Genomic DNA, 23370 nt, shown 5'->3' on the forward strand with positions numbered 1-23370 from the left:
ACTCTCATCACACCATTGATGGACTGTCCGCATAACTGGGCTGACCTGTTTCAGCTTTTGTTTGTATGCGGGGAGGAGAAGAATGGAGGTGTGATCTGCCTTTCCAAAAGCAGGGCGGGGGAGGGGTTTGTAACTGCCCCGGAATGCAGTATAGCAGTGATCAAGGGTCTGGTCTCCGCGTGTGGGAAAGTCAATGTGCTGGTAGTATTTAGGCAAGACCTTCTTCATGTTAGCCCTGTTGAAATCTCCAACAACAATGAAGGCTGCCTCTGGGTGCACATTCTCCAGGCCATTGATAATGCTATACAGTTCATCCAAAGCAGTAGCCTTATCCACCTGGGGAGGGATGTAGACTACACTCATGATGACTGCAGTAAACTCCCGCGGTAGATAGAAGTAGATAGAAGAACCTTCTCCCTGTATTAGCCTTTAAGAAGGTAAGGGACTAACGGTACCCCACAAAGTATACCCTTAAGCAGTGGTTCTTAACCTTAGTGGAGGTACTGAACTTTTACTAAGCAACTAAATATTTGTAATTTAACACGGTGGAGAAAAATTGTGTGTTGCCAAATTGTCGGCAAAAAACGGCCCGACATTGCTAGCGTGAACCGGGCTATAGCCTACTGTGTGTGTTTTGACCCCTGCCGAACCCCTGAGAGTGACTCAACGAACCCCTGGGGTTCGATCAAACCCACTGCCCTAAAGCCATTTTACACAGAGATATGAATTTGCTTATACTTACCAGCCCTCCCTGCACCAGTGTAGAACTTGACTAAACCGAGTGAGCACGGCTGTGTGATGTTACAGCGTACTGCATCACTCTCGTCCATGTAGTCTTGCATCACTGCTCATGATATGAAATTCTTTGTCTGTGTCTTTGCTCAGTGCACAGTTTTCTTTAACAAAGAAACATTCCCCGAGAGCTGGAGCCCACCTGAAGTTTGTTTATTTCGGCTTTGCAGACTCAGCGTTGTATTTTAATCAAGTTACTCTTCCTCCCAGCTATTTGTGACTGCTGTTACCAATCATAAGCACCGCACAAAGTCCCTTTCTTTCGCTGTCAGGCATCATGGAAAACTGAGTTTCGTATATCTTCCTTGTCTGAAAAAGCAGGAGTGTTAGTCAGTCCTATTCGTCTGCATGTCTTAAACGTGCACAAGGGTGTCGTTATGAACGGGACCATCCTTAACCCTCACAAACCATAAAAGATTAAAGAACAGTCTGTCCCCCAGTTAAGCACACAATTAGTCATGCTTCAAAGACTTGAAGTTGTCATGTCACCTACAAAGACTGTTCTGTGGATTTTTAGCGTCAGTGCTCCATGACTGTTCACTGCTACTTTCACTTGCATCAGGTCGGGTCAGTGTTGTTCTCCCAAGCTTATCTTCAGCTTGGCAGCTCTGATTTATTGAAATCTTTGTGCTGAATAGTCATTTATGAGAGTGCCATGCTGAATGCTTCTCCACTCTCTGTCAGCTCAACTATAATTATTTTTCCACAGTGAAATGCAGCTGGATGGAATGAATTGCTCTTCCTGTTGTCAAAAAAGGCATTAGGAATGAACGTTGCTTTTTGTTTGGAGCAATATTGACTAACCTTGTGCCTAGAGTGAATCTGCCTACATTTTGATGTCTGTCTCTGTGTTCCTCAACATATGATGAGAGCAAATGCATCATTAAGGTAAAACTGACATATAGCATTGAATCCCTAAGTGATTGTACCTCTACCTCAAGATTCATTGTGATATATTGCTGCTCCACAGCCCGCTGCTTGCTGTAGAGACTCTTGGTACCTTCCTGATCTCCAAAGCAGTAGAATGGCCAGAAAATAAAGTTTAATCCACACCGGAGAGCTGTGAAATGAAACCAAATGTGCCAAAGAATGCACACACAAAAAATCAATTCACAATGTGTTCAGTTCTTCCTAAGATATGCTGCTTGCAATACTCTTTTTTTTTCTGTTGCTTTTTCAAAATATGAATGTTTTAACGATGGAGCAACTTGAAGGCTTGACTCTCCCATCTTGCCATTTATTAAACACACACAGCATTGGGCAGGATGGCAGGGAGCTTGTACTCAGACAGGACAGGGACACGGCTAGTCACAGACGTTAATACTCCAGGGCATTGCACATAACACAGACTAAACACAAACACTGGGCACATTCTAAATTCAAACATTAATCACAGAAGGACCACGGACATGGAACACGCTGAATCGCAGGAAGTAGATTACAACACGCACACTCATGGAAGCACAACAACACTCTGGGCCACTCCAATATTGTATGCCTTGGAGTAGGGAAGGGAGCTTTAGTTTTATTGTGCAGAAATGTTCAATGACTGTGATTTGGGTCAATGTACCTAGGAAAAATGTATTTTTTTTTAAAGGAACATGACACTAAAGTCTGGTATTCTTTGACCATAGTCTTGATCTGGTTTTGGTATACTTTTTGCTGTATTAAACCTGAATGACAACATCTGGTTTGTGCAAAAGTTTGGGTTCTTGTCCTGTTTTTATCCTAGACAATTCCATGTTAGAAGAAAATTAAATCACATTTCTGTCCCTGTCCTTGACATCTCAGTCCTCCTTTTTCTATCCACACACATCAACAAGTCCCTTACCTTGTCTTCCTATTGGGAAGCATGTCAGTCACGCAACCCTCTAGTGTGGCCCATAGCTAAGGGCATGTGCAGTAATGCACCCTCTTGGACTGAATCAATAACCAATGCTTACTTCTAGCCTTGTTTTGGTCCGCTACCTGCTGATGGACAGGGAGCACGTTTTCCCATCAATCCGCTCTACGCTTCATTCCTGTCCCCAGCAGTTGCCACGACAACGGTGCGAGTGACTGGCTGCGATGGTGACCTGAGATATCAGCCTCATCTATTTGTACGCATCGTGTGGAAAATTCACGTCCTAGCCTTAGGGCTCTGGTTTTCTATTGCTTTCGTTACCTTTGCAGGGCATGCGAACCACAGACCCTGCTCTTGTTTGTTTGATTCCAATGGCAATATCATTAAGACAAACAAACTAATACATTTTTGTGCATTCCGTGAGTGAAATAACAAATGCCACCGACAGGTGGTTTATGTGTAGGTATGCTATCAATCAATCTGATCACACAAACTACTTAATAAAAGTGTGTAGGAGAGTGTGGTGCTTGGGAGGCAATATCTGTTTTTATCAATATCAATAATGATATATTTAAAATTCCAGTATTGTATGTTCATTAAAGCACCAATAGCAGCAGTTGAGGTTTCAGCTTGTAGCTTTTAGATTTAAGAACTCTGAAGCGCTCAGCATAGCAAGGGTCAGCATAAACGCTTTCCAAAGACAAAACATAATATATCAGAGACTCTCTTGGGCCCTTGCAATCTTCAGCTAAAATTTCATCATGACTCTTATTTAAAAAAGTGGAGTAGAGGTTTTCAAGAAATGCTTGCTCTGGATTTTTAGATCCTTAATCAAGGGAGCAGGACTCTAAAATGACAGAGTCTGGTCCAGTGGTGTTCTTCCAGAAAGTGTCCTTGAACAACTAGCGTTGTTAAATGACAGCGACACCATCATTTAGACTACTCTCTGTCTCTTTGTTAACAGGGTGGCTGATTAGTGACGCTTCTCGAGTCCAGATCAGGGCCCAAATCATGTGATATATGGCAACAGTTTTGCAAGTCTGGGTCTTCCTTGGCTTGCTTGAACTTATACTTACATAACAATCACCCTCAGCCCACCTGAGTTAGTCAAACACAGCAAATGGCTACAATAACCTGCCATAAAATATATAAAGGAAAAAGTGTGGCTTTATTGGTATCCTGCGTCGTGCAGTCCCACTATCTTCTCCCAACACAATCTCCCCACAATCTTCTAAAAGCCCCTTTTGATTGAACCGACAGTGCGCTGTAGAGGAAGGAAATATTTACTCAGTCCATACCTACCGTGGTTCATACACAGGCGTTTCAAAAGCACTGGCTTTATCAGCTCTGTGTTCTTCATCTGGAGGTGCTTCCTCTCCTCCAAACAGTTGTTTGTAGCTATGCGCGGCACGGACGTCTGGGGCCGCATCTCAGGCATGGTTCGTTGTTTTTACCTCCCGCTGCCTTCGCTTTTGTTTGGAAGGGGGAGGGGGGCTGAAATGCCGCTGGTCATGGAGACTCAAAAGAAAGCGGAAAAAGTACTGCAACAATGACCTTTCAAGCCGGCCCTTGCCTGAGAAGGAGCTGTGTGCCGATGCTGAGGGTTTCTCTCAGGTCACCTCTCAATGACAGCAGATGTGCAGGAGACATTGTGTTCGAGGCCGCAGCGTTCACGCACCATTATTCTGAGGCACAGGAAGGATTCTTTTTTTATGGCTGGGCGCCTGAATTACAAATGGAAGCATTGATGGTCTCGGCCTCCCTATAGTGTTTTCACATTAAGGATTGTATGCTCTATAAAGATGCTGTTTTAAACATTACCGAACGTATAGCATATTTGTCACCTAGTGATAAAGTAAGAATATAATATAATAATATGTTCCCATGTCAGGGTGTGCATGGCTGTTCCTTTTGTGGTCATGCACCAGGTTGGGGTGTAGAGGTGTGGGCACCCCTGAGCAAATGACATAATAACCGTTTCATGTTTTTTTCATTTGGGAAGTTATTTAATGTACATACATACATTTGAATGCAGGTTTGTTGCAGGAGTTTTATTTATTCTTTTCTAGGGTTAGGGTTAAGGTTAGAAAAGTAAAATGTCATGATATCATTGCACAGTGGTGCCCTAAACGTTTGCTTACAACTGTATTTAACTCCCCCCCCCCCAAAAAAAAAAAACAGTATTGTCAGATTAACACACAAGTGGGATATTCAAGAGAACCGAATGCTATGGTGCTTAAGTTGCTGTGGGGCTTCTGTGTTGTGCTTTGGGCCTTATTGTTCAGTCCTGTCTGAATTCACAGCAGATTTGGATAGGCAGCAGAATTCTTGATTACAATCTGGGTTTGACCTGAAAAATCAGTTGGCTTAACTCTGGTTGGCAGAGCATTATAGACAGGAGTGATTGATATACCTAACCGACGCATTCCATTTAAGGAATTCACTTTAGACGATGTCAATGCTCCCAAAAGAGCATTACATTTAATTGATGATGTGAGACTGCATAACTTACGTCTGGTGACGTGCAGACATTGCAATGTGACACTGTTGTGTGTGGTCTTCCAATATATGATGGTATCATTATTTGGCTACAACCGTTTTCCATGCTTATGTATCCATCCAAGGTTGAGTCAGTGTCAGAGTCAGAACCTTTCAAACTGACAGTCAATTGTGATGGCCTTGATGATTTTATTGGAAATCTGTAGTTCACAGGAGAAAATCTGTGTTGAAAAGTTTAAAAGGTGCTATTAAATAACAGTATTGAATGATACTTGAATTTTAATATACTTCCTTTGTGTTGATTCTACATTTATTCTGTGATTTTACACTTAACTATCCATTATTACAAGCTTCATTAATCACAGCAAATTGTGCGATTTAATTCATTCTTTTTCTTTTTTAAATCGATTGACACCAATAATACTCATACATTAATGCAGACTTATATACTTATTCAACATACAATGTGTGGCAGGTATGAGTAAAGTTAATGCGCTGTTCAACAGAATGTATGTGCCTGTTGAGCCAGATCATTATCTACTAATGTGGCGTAGCGTGCCGGTCGTGGTTCTTTATAATGCATCATGTTCTCTCACAGCAGGATGGTTATTTCATAACTATTGAAACCCCAGGGTGTATTGTGCCACAGGCCTATGCAGTGAGGGGTTTTATAATACAGGCCATACATATCATTCTTAGGCCATCATTTTTTTTTTTGCGGGATTGATGGAAAAAAGGTTCTGTATAAACATAGAAATGTCCAAAGCTTTTCTGTAAACATATTGGCCTTTCACATATTTTAGAAGCCACTGCTGTCCGTGTTTGAGATTTTTCAAAGTGCAGTATTTACTTTTTAATACTGTAGAATAACTTCCCTTATTCTTAAGAGTTAGCCCATTTCCACTGAAAAAAAAGCAGACCTGGCAACACTGATTGTGTGAAACATAGCATGCATTTACCTATCAATCATGCCCAAATCAAACTGAAAACAATCAACAACTGTTTGTTGATGGCATACGTGACTCACACAGACTGCACAGAAAAGGGAGGCCTTGTTGAGTCAGTCTGGAGTTTAATCACTTAGACTAAATGTCAGACTCGCAGGGGTCCGTACAACACATCTCTCATTATTAGATCACAAAAACAGTGTGTACACAGACCTGCACAGTAACAAATATAGCAAATTGAGGGCAAGGTGCACTGACGGTAATCCAAGGTGTTTTTGCGACGCTTGAGGTTCAGCACAATAGATTTGGCAACGTGTATTATGAATTCACAGCACGTAATGAAAAGTCAGCTGTCTTTGTTTGTGCACTTCAAAATAAATGTTGAGTTCCTCAGCCTTTGTTTAATGAACAACATACAGTATGTGTAGTTAGTCTCCTTATATGATCTTTTCAAAATTAAATCCACTTGAATTGAGTGGAATTATTCCCAAAATGAAATTATTCAAACTGAAATAGATTGATTAGGACAAACTTCTTTGGTCATCAATAGCTATACCATAAATGTAGTGCTGGAACTGTTGACTTGGTCACTAACCGTCAAACCAAATTAATTCCGGGTGAAACTGTATCCTCTGTGGATCTCTGAAGACATTATTTACCACTCAGCCCTTCAAAAAGCTGAGGGAAAATCTACAGAAAATGGAATATTCTTAAATCCCTCACATCTTCATGTAATGAGGCTAATAGCATGCACATATCTAATGTAAGCATGGGAAATTCCAGTGTCCCTAATTAACTTGTATTGATTCATAACGAATTGAGCAATTAAAGAGAAACCTCCTGATATAATGCCCCTCTTATCTAACTTCCTATGTATGATTCCAAGCCATTCATGGCATTCCTCATTGGTTCTCAGCAGGGCTTCGCTGCCGTATTCGCACGCAGACACATGGTGCCCCATGGTATTTGAGAATTAGAATGTATTCACAGTGTTTACATGTTTGCCTGTCTAGAGGGATTTCAGGTGTGACTTGTGACGCTCAAAACCTAAAAGCTTGTTTTCTCCGTTGTGCTCCCCTGGCTCTATGCTTGGCTAATGATCAAATCTAAATGAATATGGGTGGTTGAAGCCCAGCGGTGGGACTCAAAAGGCATAATTTTTGGCAAAGAACTGCTGTTTTCAGCAAGATGGATTTGGGCTTGCATTCTACAGCCACCACAAGTGGTTTATAATATCCTCGTGCTGGAAACAAGTGCGGCCTGATATGGTGCTTGGAACTCCTCATTTCAGTGTTTGTTTTCATAGAGAGATGTTTATGCTGTGATGTGCCAGCAGCGGCTTGTCTTGTAGTGCTCTTAATTTGTGTATTTCAGGGTGAGAGCACAATGCTGTTATAATACAGCTGGGCCATAGTGTATCCATTTCAACCCGTCGGCTATATCTCGTTAGGTCTAGAATTTTTTTAATTTGCCCATGTGATAATACAAGTGTAATCATTGGTTACATCTTGACATCTAAGCAGAACCAATATGAAACTTGTTATTGGTTACATCTTGACATCCAGACAGAACCCATATGAAACTTGTCATTGCAGCACAGGCCCTTCCCCACATCTTTTCCAGTTTTAATGATTTCACACCAGCCACAGGCTGTTCACTGTTGAGTGATAATAATCCCATTTGATTCAGGATGTTTCGTAAGGGCCTAGCCAACACCATCACAGCAGCTGTCTGACACCATCAGATGGACTACCCTACCCCCCCCCCCATGCCATCCCAGCATGTGCAAGTCAAAACCAGCCATGAACTCATTTGAACCCCCTAACCCTCCTTACAGGACCCGGCTTGCGTGATCCCTGCAGGAGACCTCTGTGAACTCGACTCGAACCAAATCAGTGCCAGAACCAGAGAAGCTAATGTCCGCTGAGGCAACACTCTCCGGCGCTTACCAGTGCAGCCTGCTCTGCACACATCTTGGATCCTATTGTCATTGATGGGCAACGAGCAAAGCAACGATTTTGCCATGTTATTAAATAAGCTTTAGTGCATGCACAGCGGTCTTAACTTGTTGCCAGTTGCCCGTGTCCCATCACTGAAGTTAGGTTCACTAGTGTTTAACCACACTCACAGTGGGAAGGTTGTCTGCCCATGCCATCCCTCCCCTTCTAGCCTCCATCAGAAGAGGGTGGACTGGAGTGGTCAGCCCAGCAGAAATGACCATTAAATGGACTGTTTGCTCAATGAGTGCTGCTGTCTCTCAGCACTTCCCCATATGTGTGGGTGTGCTGTTATGTCAGAAATTCATAGCGCAATCACGCACTCAACTACATGCTTATTTAAAAGGCCTTTCCATTCTTGAGCATCCTTGTGCAATAGGGCATTTTCTGGCTTTAATCTACACTTTTTCATCCAAACACACAAGCGGTATGAACCTTGTCAGATGTGAGTGCTGCTCGCTTGCTTTGCATGAAACAGCAAGAGAGAGGAGCAGAGCAGGAGCAGAGGGCTTTGTAATCCCCGCCGTCTCCTCGTTTGTCTAGTTATTCCTTATGTACATTCTATATACCTTATATATATACCTTCAGCATACCTTCTTTAAGAGATGGGTCTGGACCACTCTTAGTTATACCTTAACACAGTTTTCAGATAAAACTAATATTTTAGAGCTTTAAAATGTTGTGTTAGCGCCTTGATGTACGCACTGACTAGCATTAAATGTTCTGCTTCGTTAAATAAAAAGAAAAAACATTGCTATAAATAAATTAGCTGTTTATTTTGAATCCCTTGCGAATACAAATCTGTGAGTAACATCTAACATCACCTACATTCATACTTCTTATTTGGTAAGTTTTTTACATTTTTATTTCAGATATAGACATATTATTTCTTGTTGATGTTTTTCCGAAAAATTATCACCTGCGCTCTGGAGTCATACCCATCACACACAACTGGTATCAGTCAGTAGAATACTATCCTTATATCTCCATATGAGACTATATAAATAGCTTGGCATTACAGAGGACATACTGTGTTTGTGCAAGAACTACATTTTCACATATAGTGATGTCCAGTTTCGAAACTAATACAAATCTTAGAGATAAATGGTAACTAGAGGTAACTATGCTTTATTAGAACATTCTGAAACATTGTGTAAATGTAATAGATTAGGGAAGTGATTTTCTGAGTCACTGCACCATTTTCTGCTGCTGGTTTTTCCTGTTGATCCACTGAATTTGAATCAGACAAAGCATTTCTCACCTTCCCTAGTACTGTTTGAGTGCAGCGTGAACACAGTTCGACCCCTGACTCAAGCCAATATCTGGAAGTGAACCCAGCATCCAATAGATCACGGGTTTCCGGGGGGCATTTGTTGACATGTGGGCTCATTTCACCACTATTGTGTAGTTCTGAACAACACTAACCACAGAGCCAGAGGTCAGGTGTCAGAAGTCAGCACTGGAATATTGCAGGAGCATGCTGTCTTCTGGAGGTCTGTGATCACACGAAGAAAATGCTGAATGAAGAGCGCTGGTACTGATGCTCTTAAATTATTTACAGAGAAACCAGAGGTAGAGGTCGTTTGCACAATAGAACAGTGCCATGTCAAAGTTACAGTATAAGAAATGTGCCTACTGATAACAGTAGGTCTGGTTCATTTGACAGTTGTTTTTGAGCATGCTTGCAAGATGTTTTGTTGCATTTAAGTGCCATCAAGCAAAAAATGAGAAACTTGCAAGTATGTTTTTAACCCTGCCCATTTGTCCTGGTCTGTCTCAATTTGCGAACTGTGAAACTAAATCCAACTTAACTACAAGGGCACTCGGAAAGCACAGACCTGCCCTATCTTGGAATATAAAAAATAAAAGTAAAAAAAAAAAAACCTGGATCCACCCCATAATCATGGCAGTCAGCCTGGTATTTTTGGTGGAACCCTGCTGAGAGACAAACCAACAAACGGAAGTGACCGGAATAAAAAGTCTAAAATCAGTGCGCTGTGTGGTAACGTTCCTCTGTGTTTGAGATGGAGAGACCCAGCTACACAATCATGACATTCCACTTCAGCCCTGGGTCTTAACATTCAGTATCCTGGAGCCAGCTTCCCTGATCACTCTTCAGAGATTTGATTAAGAACAGTAGCTCTGAAAGGCCATTGTGGATTGAATGACGTGTGCTTATTAAGTGGAGTTCTCTGTGTGTAGGTGTGGGGATTGGTGCAAACGGTTTCTGGCTTTCACAAAGCGAATCACAAATGTTAAAATTCACATTTTTTTCAACGCTTAATTAGCTTGATTTATTTTTCAATATTTATTAAACCCAAGTGGGGTTATTATTGGAGTATGTATCCTGAGTGTCGAGGGTTTACAAAATAACATTATTTACCATCAGAGGTGAATGTTTTTTAGTTTTTTTAATGTTTGTCAAAACATTTTTCAGTAAATGTGTTGGTTTAACGCTTTGAAATAATTGACGCCAGTGTGCAATGACAGGTGAGAGGTACCTTAGCTTGTCATCATGTACTGTTACTCAGCACCCCTTGCAGCGTGTCTCCCCACATTTCCAGAACACTGCATTCTTTCAAGAATGTTTTGCTTGTATAGTTCCCCTATTTGTTATTCCATTCATATTCCAATATTACAGAATTTTGCACTGTGTCAAACTGAATGTTTGTAGAATGCTGTTCCAGTCTCTACTTGGTGTGTGTGTGTGTGCGTGCTTGCGTGCGTGTGTGCTCTGTTGCTGATGCTGTGATTTAATGTGAGCGCTGATTTACTGTTGGCTTCAGTAATATGAATGTAAATCTTCGGCATCCCTCAGGTCTTTTGTAACAACCGGGCTCATGGGTCGCCATATAAAATGGAAATGGAGCGTTCAATAAAAAGCCAATGTTTTTTCCGATAAATAAATAAATTGCCTAAATCTAGGGGAAAATGCAGGAGGGGTACACCGACACACCAACCCAAAAGCCAGAAAGGAAGATATTGGAAAGGGTTTGGTGAGATAACCAGGGCAACCAGCTTGTCAAATGATACACAGTGTTTCTGTCTTTAATCCACACTTTGTCATGTTTAGATAATTAGATGATTATGCCTAGACTTCACCTAAACACTGTTGTATTGCCACTGCAAGGTCAGTGGTCTGCAGAGGAGAAACATGTGATGTGAGCCCTTACACTTTAGGACAATGACGGTGTCTAGAAAAGAACAAATAAGATGTACGATTTGGACCCATTGGTGACTGGGCAGAAGAGAGTATTATTATACATCCGTAGTGCACCAGCAGGAGTTGCTATTTTAGATTTTTCAATGTCGCCATGACCAGGACAGAATACTTTCTTTGTGAAAGCATAATGCATAGCAACAAACACAGCTAGACCTGGTGATGTAAAAAGTGGTGATGTAAAAAGACTAATTTGGGGCTCAAAGGCAAGTGATTACACACAGCAGGTCTCACAGCATAAAAATTATCCACCTCTAAAAGAGTACTGCTGCAGGACAGTGTCAAATCTTAAGTGTTGCGCGTACACTCTGCAGTGGAAATCATAATATATGTCCGGTAACTGGCTACATCATTGCTAATTTTATTAACTTTATAAGTTAATCCACAGAGCAGATATGTAGTGTACAGATGACTCTTAGAGATGAGAAGTGTAGGAGAATGTTGTCCTCGGAATAGGCAGAAGCAGAAAACACCTTTGCCATCTCAACAATCCATTTATTCTGAAAACAAAAACATTTTCTGCTCAATCATTGACTGTGGTCTCGGGCAAGGCCACATGTTCCACTTCCAAACGAGGCTCAGAGGAGCCCAATAGAGCACCCTGCAAATGATGCCCATTACAGTTTTAATGGTTATTGTGTTGACTGCAACAACAGTATTGAAGCAGGAGGGAGAGGAATGCCTGGTAGACTACGAACAGATTGTGGATCGCACATAATATTAATAAAAATAAAATATTATAAAAAAAACGAATTTTTCTATTTTACATTTTTGTATTGCTTACTTTCAAGTACAAGTTTTAAACCATATTCCATAACTGATTAATAACTGTTAAATCACATTTTACCCTGTTTTCAATCCACTTTGTTTTAGGATAATAGCGGACAATAAAATCTGCATAAACACGTTTTACACGATTTAACCGTTTTATCTTGCACCAGATGTCACTTTATTCATATGATTGCCATTCTTGAGGATTTGCCAAGACAATAACAGCCATGTTGTCACTGCTCACTCTGAGCTTCCTGTTTGACTTCAGCTCATTTAGAAATTCAGTGAGGGTTGTAATCACTCCTTTTACTTTGGCTTGAAGAGGGCAGGTGAACCCCTTCAGTCCACTGCATTGCCTTCACATAGCTTTAGAGATGACCATGTTGGAATTTGGCTCAAACGTGAGTGGGAACACCAATCTGACCAACCAACCAATCCAAACCAATCCAACGCATCATATTTGTGTGGCTCAACACAGAAGTGCAACTGTGCCCTCATCAAGATTAGGCATGATCCAATGAGGGCAGACTTGTCTTTGGCAGTCTTTGTCATCACCCTTTACTATCTTGTGATAACTTGTGATCACATCTGGCCGTGTGAGACTGCTAACCGCTAGACTGTTCTCTTTCTCGTTCTTGTTTGTGTCTTTGTTTTTTTGTTTTTTATTGAACTCTGTTAGAGAAGATTTAGACTTGTTATCAAAGATTGCTGTGTTTATTTCCTAAACTAGTCATAACTAACTCATGAATTTATAAAAATATTGAATATTCTTCACTGCCTTATCGCTTTATAAACCTGTTGATCAGTGAGAAAACAGCATCTTGCATGGTCAGATTCACCGCATTTATGCAGTGAAAGAAGAATGACAGAATTGTAGTTCCCCGGAATAGAACCTTAACCAGACTACACAAACACACACATGCACTGTGAATTTATTTGATCAGAATTCTTCTTTAACTTTGTTTCATATTTATTTTTACCTTTTATTGTTCCTGCGTCCGTTTTTTTTATTTATTTGTTTCCTTTTCCTGAGCAGAGGGTGGTTGAGCTGTTGCGCACCTGTTGTTCCTGCTGAGCAGTGAAGCGCGCTGGTCTCTCTGGGTTCAGACATGAGGGCATTCACCAGCGTCTTTGAGCGAGAGCTCCGGCGTCTGCTGCCTTCTCCCACAGCACCTCTCCGATCCCCTGCACTGGCAGATGGAAGGGGACTAATAGCATAATTAAGTACCCGCACCGATGGTTCCTGTTTACCACACGGTTGCTAAGCAGTGACATCAGCCGGTCCCTCCTCTTTCCCTCTTTAATCCTCTCCCTCCCTCTCTCTCTCCCTCCCTCCCTCCCTCCCTCCTCCCTCTCTCCCTCTCTCCCTCTTTCCACTCCCTCTCACTCGCTCACGTCTGTGTATCCTGGCGCTGGCTGGAGTGCTAGAGTGGCAGAAGAGCGCTTGCAGGCAGGCAGACGGCATGGTTACGGCGCGCCGGAGTGGCCAGCAGTCTCCCTTCATGTAGTCAGCTTGCAGCGGCACTCTCTCTCACTCTCACACACACGCATGCATGCGCATACACACACACGCACACACACACATATTTACACCCTCTCACTCTGGCATTCACTCACACACACTCACCGCACCACTCTCAGGGGTGGGGGGGTGGGACTTGCGCTTTTTCTTGCCTTTCTTCTGGGGGGGACCAGACCGGCACGGAAGAGACAGAAGAGTTTGTCCTGGAATTTTGAGTTTTTCTTGTTTTTGTTTTTTCCTTCTTTTCTTGTTTTCTTTTCTTTTCGATTTTTCTGCGATTTTTTTTTTTGTGTTGTTTTGTTTTTTTTGTTTGTTGTTGTTGTCACCTACCCACCCACCCCCTCCCTTGACTGGGTCAGGGTGGTGTGCGTCTCCTAAAGGGCTGCATGCATGACACAACGCAAAGGGGAGAAGACGACCATCAGCATCCAGGAGCACATGGCTATTGACGTGTGTCCTGGCCCCATTCAACCCATCAAGCAGATCTCTGATTACTTCCCCCGCTACCCGCGGGGTCTGCCCCCCACAGCACCCCCGGCCCTCAGCCGCACCGGCTCTCTGCGCTCCTCTGCCGCCAGCCAGCAGTCTGACGGGCCCGCTGCCGCCGCCGGCGCCGGTGACCAGCCACCAGGCGATGACGACCTGGACCGAGCCTTCGGCGCGGGTGCTGCCGCGCCACCCGCCAGCAAGAGGGACGAGGAGCCGGATGTAGAGGGCTACGACTCGGACGACTCCAGTGAGTACGCTTCCTCCTGCCTTTCACTCAATGCCTCCTTTATCTCTCTCTATATCTCTCTCCCTCCCTCTCTCTCTCTGTCTGTCTCTCCCTCTCTGTCTCTGTCTCTCTCTGTCTCTCTCTCTCTCTCACTCTCTTTCTCTGTCTTCTGCTGTACATCTGTGTTGCTTCTTGCGTCTTTTCCTCTCTTTCTCTGTCTCTCTCTACCCTCCCTCTCTCCCTCTCTTTTCTCTCTCTTTCTCTCCCTCTCTTTTCTCTCTCTTTCTCTCTATCTCTATCTCTCACTCTCTCTCTCTCACACTCTCTCTCTCTCTCTCTCTGTGCTGAGCACTTTGGAGCTTAACTCTGCAAAGCCAACTGTTGCTGTACAGACTGCCTCTCCATCCGTCAGACACACAGGAATAAAACTCTGCTGTTTTTAAGCGCTCAAAAAGGTCAGCGCTACAATACATTGCGCTTTTATGCACCCTCACCATGATGCATTCCCCAAGACAACATGCATACCATGGCCAGAATACAAGGAAATGTGGGAATCCTTCTTTCAAGCACATGGAGTGAATCATATCTCCCAGTTGCTCTATTTCAGTAGCCGATATTTAATTATATATTTTGCTGGCAGGAAATACAGGCAGCCCGTGGACATTTGCGGGGGGGATTTGGAGATGTGGAGAGAGAGAGAGCTGTTTACATGGCCAGCCCAAATGGCAGTCAGACGCACAATTCAAACGTTACATGTGAGCTCACCCAAACGTGGGTCTGTTTGGCTCATTACAGCCACAGCCCGTCACAGGATTATTAAGCCAGCCAGCTCTCGGCTGAGAGAGGGTGCAAGGGTGGACTCATGAATTCATATACGCAGACAGGAACCGTATCAGCAGTATGGTGCAAGACGCAGAGTTTTAGCATCCTCATGAGTATGTCACTACCCAGACAATAACCGTATGATTATTTTATTGACTTGTTGTCGTGGCAGCTCTTGTGCAGGTTGCCTTGTAAATACAAGCAATGAAATTTGCGTGACCATTACATCAGGTTATTTTATACGTACTCTGTCTACGATGGACTTAATCTATACTGAAGAGAGCGCTTACAGTGGAGTGCTTGTGGAGGACGAGGGGCTTAGAGCAGGGCTGTGTGTTTCCTAATCCAGCACGGCTTTGGGCTGGCATGGAGTGATCTGCTGTTGACAGATGTTGACCTGTGACCTTGTCAGTAGGCGTTGCGCACTGGGTGACGGGGGTCACCAAATCTAGCCTGATTTGGTGAGGAGATGAACCCCGTCTCTCCAGGACTCCCAGTGTAGGGATCCCCTGCATCCTGTGGCATTGCAGTGATTTGTTTGATTGAAAGACAGAATGAGAGTTCTGAATGCAGAGCGATCCGTCTGTCAGTGCGTTCTGCAGTGATAGTCACTCACTAGTCCTTAGATGGATAGGGTATAATGTGTGCGTGTGTGTGTGTGTGTGTGTGTGTGTGTGTGTGTGTGTGTGTGTGTGTGTGTGTGTGTGTGTGTCTGTCTGTGTGTGTGTGTGTGTGTGTGTGTGTGTGTGTGTGTGTGTGTGTGTGTGTGTGTGTGTGTGTGTGTGCACGTGTGTGTTTGTGTGTGTGTGTTTGTGTTGATATAATGAACATCAATAGCAATCAATGTATGTATTGCCCTGAATCTATTCAGATGTGCCCATTTTATGCATCAATTTCTTGTGATGTTAAATGTGCACGCTGTTAGAATACTCTAGCGTCTATCAGCCGGTCGGATGTTTGCACTCTTAATCACTGGCCGCCCAGGCGCCTCCCCCCCCCCCCCCCCCCCCAACGCTTGCATGGTGCCCAAGTGGAATGGCAATCAACACATTAGCACCGCCAAGAACCAAATTAGCATCTAATGTGAGTCTTTGTTATGTGAGACGGGAAATACGAATGCGGTGGTTTCCACTGGATTCCAGGTATTGTGAGAGCATCTGATCAATCCCTTTACCAGCGTTGGGTGGGCAGACAGATTCTCCGTCCTTAAGAGCATTTGCAGGAGGCTGTTCCAAATGCAACAGATGGCTTTCATACAAACCACAGATAGTCTTGAACTGGTGTGTTGATGAAGCATATATTTGTATCCTTATTTATCTTTGGAAAGGAGGTATTTGTGAAAATCAGTACTTGGTTTTTTTCACCAATTTACAACAAGCCAAAAATAAATATGCATAATATTTATGAAGTGCATGTTCGGCGGTTCATCATTTTATTTTACTCTGCATAATGGCCAATAAGAGTATTTGCCTGCTTTTTGCACACACTGGAATGGGATGCGAAGAGATGAACAACAGCCCACTTAGCACTGACTGATGCAACCTCCCAATCATTTGTGAGTGTTTATGCGCCCTGCTTCAGGGGACTTCTGGGTCTCAGTAGGTAGCAGGGAGCACTCTGAGGACCAGGCTCAGCCCCGTCGTGCTGGTTGGGTTTGACTGCACCACAGCCTATTATGCTCCTCCTGCTGTCTGTACCTATGTACACTAGCTCACTCAGACAGTCTCATGTGGATTCATTTGGTTGTGCCTTGCCTTTGAATGTCAATGTAATTACTTCACCAAGTGTAAACCTGCATGGTCTAAATTATTTCATATTTTATCATCTCTATGGACTAGATGCACATGATATTTGCTTAGTTTAGTGCTCATCCTCATAATGTTAGGAGAACAATATGGTGGAGGTCTGTCTGTTGCATGAGTTTACTCTAAATGACTCAAGGAGTTAATGTATGAGTATTCTTTAATTGACTCAAGGAGTTTTTGCACGAGTTTACTTTAAATGACTCAAGGCCAGTTCTACTTATTATGCACGGTAAAACAGGCTTCCAGTCATAGATGGTTTCTTATTTGAATAGGGAAAGTCTGTCTGGGCAGCTTTCACATTAAAGACAAAATGAGAAACATAATGTAGCTTTTCAATGTAGACTTTCCATTGCACTCGTTCATTCATCCAGCTGAAAAGAATTCCCCCTGTGCTCAGTGTAATAATTAGTAAGTAAGTAAGTAAGTAAGTAAGTAAGTAAAATGTATTTATAAAGCACATTTCACACAGCTTTGCTGTACGTAAAAAATAGTGATATAAATAAAATAAAGTCAAAAATAAGTAAACAAATAATAACAATATGAGACGAGCAACAGTAGACAGACAGATCAACAGAAACAATGACAACAGGAACAGAGACGGCAATGACAACAAGAGACATACAGAGTTACAGATGGGGCAACAGACGGAGGGTTAGGAAGCTGGGAAGGATAGAGTGAAAAGGTGAGTTTTGAGCCTAGACTGAAAAACAAAGATGGACGGAGCATTTTTAATCAGCCAGACTTTACACAAATAAACCCATATCAGGGTTTAAGGTCATGATCCACATGGCTCTACATTTTGGATGATGAAGCACTTGCTTTCCCATGCTCGGCCATAAGAGTTTCTATCTAAACACCCCCCCTGGAAAGCAGTACCCCCTCTGCCAGCGTCCCGCAGAGAGATTTCACTTTGACATTAATATTTCTGACAATTTTGCATGACGCAGAGCAAGCCACCATGGCGTCAACGGAGATTTTAATTGAAAAGGAAAAGTTCATTACCCACTGAGTCCTCCTGCACCCACACACACGAACACACACATGTACGTACACACACAAACACACACATACACACACACACGTACACACACACGTACACACACACACACACACCTGTACGTACACACACACACACACATGTACGTACACACACAAACACACAAACGCACACACACACATACGTACACACACACACACACATGTACGTACACACACATGTACATACACACACAAACACACAAATTCACACACACACATACGTACACACACACACACATGTACGTACACACACACACACACATGTATGTGCACACACACACACACACATGGAGCAATCAAGTCAGATGTGGTCATGAGCTCGTTAATTAGGTCCTCCTCACGAGATGCCGGGAACACAGGCCTGATCCTACTGCTCCCATCCCTGATTAGATCAGTCTCGCTTCCATCTCGCTCCCCTCAGACGGGGAAGAGCCGGGCATGTGGTCCATGAAAGGAGGCTGCATCGAGCCAGCGCCGGAGGAGATGTGGCAGCCCCACTTCCTTTCTGCACGGGGGCCAGACGGTGGGAGAGATTGCCTCGTTCCTCAGCTCTTAATTATGATATTAAACCGTCAAAGAAAAAAGGACAAAACAGAAAGGCCGACTTCTAACTCTTATCTCCTTACTCGGGTCTACGCCAGTGAAAGAGCATCTAGAACGCAGATTGCACAGTGAATTAGTTATCTTAACCTAAACATTTGTCAACACTAACCTTTTGGGTGACACGCCAGCCATTTCGCTACAGACTCGTGGCTCAGGCGGCCGAGGCAGTGGTGTGCTGTGTTGTATATCACCGTGTTGTATGTGTACAGAGTATATGCTCCACGCAGCGTGCAGAGCCCTGAGTGGATTACGCAACGTTTATCAGGCACTGCAGCTGCGTGACCCAGAGACACACTCAGGTATAAGCAGGGATTCCCCTGAAGCAGGCTAGGCTGCAGAATCCTATTAAGGGTCTATCTGCAAGCTGTCTTCAGATAATGACGGGAACGGTGGACTGGTTGGGTGCTGGCTGGGCGCGTGTAGCATTAGCGTCAATGGAGCAACCCAGAGCCACACGCTGATTCTGATCAGCCGTCAGCCCTGTCGCTGTTGTGTTTTATCTGTGGCCTCTACGGGGGTTTTCTGCCCGAACGGCCCCTGGTCCTCGGTGTAAAAAAAACAAAGCAGAGCACACCCACAGCAGCCATCATGGTTCTGCCCCCGGACACACGGCAGAGCCATCAGCCATCTGTGATTGTCATCAACAGGGGCGCAGCCTGGTCTTGTTTGGTTTCGGCGTGGTTCACTGACACGTCTCCCCCCGTTGCACTTGGCAAACTTTGCGACCAAGCTGTTTGTGAAGGTGGCCGCAGTTCCACTCGTGGGCTGGCGATGTCATGACTGTGGAGCTGCTTGTTTGACTGGGTATTGTTTGTTTGTTTGTTTGCTTGTTCTGAACTGTTCAGCCATGATGTTCTGGTTCCTAATGTTCTTGTAATGTTAATGTTAAGGGAATGTAGAAGCTTACGGACCTAATGGTTACTTAAATATGTGTAATATTGATTTAAATAATTAATGTAATAAGCAGTCACTATTTTTAGCTCACTTTAAGACTAAAAGTGTATAGCGCGTTAGTTATTTAAACTATCCTGTGCATGTAGGGTTTTGTTCTCCAAAAGGAGGCAGCAGGTGCCTGTTCATGAAAGTGCAGATAACACCTCCAACTCTTTATGGTGCCAGAGGTACTTTAAAGCCTCTTTGGCAGGCCTTTATTTATGACTATCATTTTGGACTACAGTTTAAAAAGAAATTTGCCATGGCCTTCAGGACTCTCAGTGATTCATTAATATAGTTTAAAGTTAGGCTCAGCACTGTTTTGTATTGTCTTTTGTAGCAGAGTAACGAGGTTTGGGTGCATCATTTTAAACAAGTGTGGTGTGAGCGCTGCTTTATTTTTGGAGGGGGGAACTCAGTGCACTCAGCAGTACCATTCTCCTCACAAAGTGTGAGTGTGATCAGGAGAACTCTTCTGCCTCACTGCATGGGCAACAACAGTGTTTGCGTAACAATGTAATCTGTTTTGATGAAGCTGATAGCTTCAAAAGGTGGACAAAACATTGGAACTGGCACCACGGCGGGATGGATTATCAGCCTCTCGGAACTCTGCTCGAAAGTGCTGATCTGAGCGACAGTCAAACATGGCACTGAAGGCTGCAGTGTCTGTTTTTCCTGTGAAGAGTGATGTCCTCCACTCCACACCAGGAAATCAGGACACATGCTTGCCATGCTCTGTCCATCCTCCCTGGCCCTACGTCCAGCAAGGGGCTAGGATGTTCGAGCGCTGCAGAATTGATCTTTGTCCCCTTGCACCTCTAAGCCCCTTAGCCAGCAGCCAATCCCGGTGGAGTTCCGGGCATTCCCAGTGGTCCACGGAAAACCCTGCAATCCCATCTGCCCTCTCCACTCTCCAATCTCTCAGCTCAGGGCTCTCATGCTTGTAATCCCACTAATAGTGGAGATGTGATGGCAGAGGGGACGGATGGGTGATACGCTGCATGTGGCGTGTCGGGGCGCTCAGCGGGATCATTGTGGTGTTTGGGGGGGGCTTTCCCTTACACTGGCTTCCCGTTTTTAAACTCTGAGGGAGCACTGGAAAACACCTTGGAATCCTCCAGTTCCTCCAGTGATATAATTATTTTTGTTAATCTCAGATGAGTTGCAGCACCATCTTGTTTGTTAGAAGAGCCAATCCGGATATTGATCCTGCTCCCTATTGTATTCCTCTAGATCTGTCTACATCTCCACTGTTCGCCCTCTATACTTTGCCACACTGATGGAATGAATAAACAGGAAACTTTTTAAAGAGTTTTCTTCATTAAAAGACACTACAGACATAGAGTGCCATCTATAACTTCAAAAGGAAAGAAAATAGTTCAAGTGAATACTTGACAGAGCCCAAAGCTTGTCTCAGTGTATCAAGTAATACAGTCAAGAATAGCAGATGGGGCATTGTTGTTTCCCTTGTTCTAGAAAATAATACTAATATGTTACAGGAAATTAATTTTGTATTTGAAGTGCCACATGACCTCTTATTTTGATTGAATAGGCCTGTAATACTGGAGACAATACAGGAACAATGCTAGTGTGTTGTTTTATTTATGAAATGTATTCATGTAATGTATTCATGTACAGTTTTATTTGTATTAATTTTTTTTGGTTTCTGGGATCAGATATCCTTATCTGTAGTACACATGGTGCTAGCTGCTAGCCCAGGGTACATGAGGATGAGCCCATGCTGCTCTAATCTGGTGGCGGCTGCGTCGCTCCTCTCCAGACACCAGCTGCTGCCCCGGGGGTCGTCATGGGTAGAGATGGCAGGCAGGGAATGGGCTGACGTCGTCTCGCTGTGCATTGAACTCTTAACAAGCAGCTCCACAGACACAGAGCAGGAGCACAGTAGCAGTGAAATCACACATTTACGGGACGAGGGGTGGCACCAGCTGACCAGCAGACAAGTGCTCTGTCTCATCACTGCTGTTGAAGTGCCAGTGTCCGTATCCTGCCCAGCATCTTACGCAACTCTCTTACCCAAAGAGCACTGTGTAGGATTATGGACTTGTATAACATGCCATATGTAAGTCTTCTTTCAGGGACTGAATTTAAGACCCTCTCTATATTGCAGGACATGTTTTTTTTTCAGTCATTTGACTGGTCATTTCCAGTTATAATGTATATCAGAGGGTGACACTTGTTAATTGAGATCCCCGTATATCTCTGCGCACACTACATATAAAGTAACATGCTTTGAACTCGCTCACGTCAGCCATTAAATGTCATACACTTTAAATCTTGTGATATGAAAGGCCTTATTTCATTATGGAGGTCTGCTGCAGTACATACCAAGTTTTGTGGGGCGCTTAGCTTCATGATTAAGCTTGCAAGGGCGGGAGGTTCTCATCTTTCATTTCCTAATGCAACACCCTCCCAGTGACATACTGCCGTTGAAGTCATTCATCTCCATATATATTTCTCTCGTCCCTGCCCGCACTCCTGCACGTAAAGGACGTCCGGTACAGTGAAAGACTGATTCCGAGAGCGGAGGCATGCCCTTTCTGTGTGGCTCATACTAAGCAGACCTGTCCTCCATGGGCTGTGTTGTTTGCGGCACTCGACTCCCTTACCAGTGCGGTGCTAATAGCAGTCTAGTGCCAAATGCCTTACTGTCCACCCAGGTTTCAAAGCAACCAGCAAATGCATTTTATAAAAATATTGATGATTTTTGAGGTTGTATTCATGAGTGTGTGTGTGTGTGTGTGTGTGTGTGTGTGTGTGTGTGTGTGTGTGTGTGTGTGTGTGTGTGTGTCATGAGAGGTTTCCAGTTGTGGTTGTGGAGACTCGTGCCATTTAATCTGGCTGTCTTCTCTCCAGTAGATATTAATCTGGTATGCAGTAGGCTTGGAATGAGTTTTTCGTGCAAAGTTAGCCTCTCACAGAGTAATGCCTCCCCTCAGACATAAACCTTTCCTCTCTGTTCTGGTTTTGTTTTTGGCTGTGTTCTCTGTTCTTTTGTTCGCTTCCGCTTGTTTTGTTCTCCGTTGATTTTTTTTTTGCCAATTCAGCCTTGGGATTTATGTGCCTGTTGCTTGTATTGTTTCATTGACAGTGTAATTGCGAAGTTTTGTACTGTGATGAAAAAAAAAAAAGCTGCTCAAAGTGAAGCCCTCCAATGCCCTTAGAAACTGTTTAATAAATTACTGCGCAAACAAACCGTGGAAGCATTTCTCATGATTGGACTCATACTTCTGATGCTAGCGAGGAGGTTGTAAAGAGAAGCGTGCTGAAACTCTCTGTGCTGCACGGAAGGGTCATTTTTCTCCAGCAAGCCGATACACAGCCCTAAGCTCTTTAATCCCCTCAGTTGCGCATTAATACCAAACACTGGATAGACACCAATATTGAGGCTGCCTGACTGTTTTGCTAAATTTAGCTGTGTAGCTCAGTGATTAAGAGGGTTCTGGCCTTCAAGATGTTAGACGAGGGTCCTTGAAGACATTCAGGTTCATGCTTGCATTCCTCAACGTCAATAGCAAGACAACACCAAGACTAAGGGTTAGCCTGCAGGTTTTGTAAGACAACAACCATAGTTGTTCCTCCATGTTTCCTCTGTGTTTATTCATTTATTCAGATCTTTTTTTCAGCACTTGATTTCCTATACACTGATTGAGTTGGACAGGCAGTGACATATAACTGCAGAATTTTCAGTCACTATATCAATCATGTGGCACTGGCTTTCTGTTCGCACCTTTCCACTTAAGACTGAGGCCACCCCAAGGCTTTTCCTCGGGCTGAAATACCTGTGGAAAACCCCAGCCCTCTATTACTGTTAAGGCAATGATTACAAGTTACTCCAATGGCTA

The 23370-nt window shown here is 43.6% G+C and overlaps 1 protein-coding gene across 1 annotated transcript in view; it reads left to right on the forward strand.

The window, feature by feature from the left end:
- Positions 1-23370, forward strand: part of doc2b (double C2-like domains, beta) — a 136458-nt gene that overhangs the window by 66666 nt on the left and 46422 nt on the right. Inside the window, exon 8 of the mRNA XM_080836578.1 lies at positions 14121-14327. Within this exon, the coding sequence (XP_080692704.1) occupies positions 14121-14327 (207 nt within the window). The remainder of the gene's footprint in view (positions 1-14120; positions 14328-23370) is intronic.

Source organism: Sprattus sprattus, assembly GCF_963457725.1.
Source record: "Sprattus sprattus genome assembly, chromosome: 1".
NCBI lineage: Eukaryota > Metazoa > Chordata > Actinopteri > Clupeiformes > Clupeidae > Sprattus > Sprattus sprattus.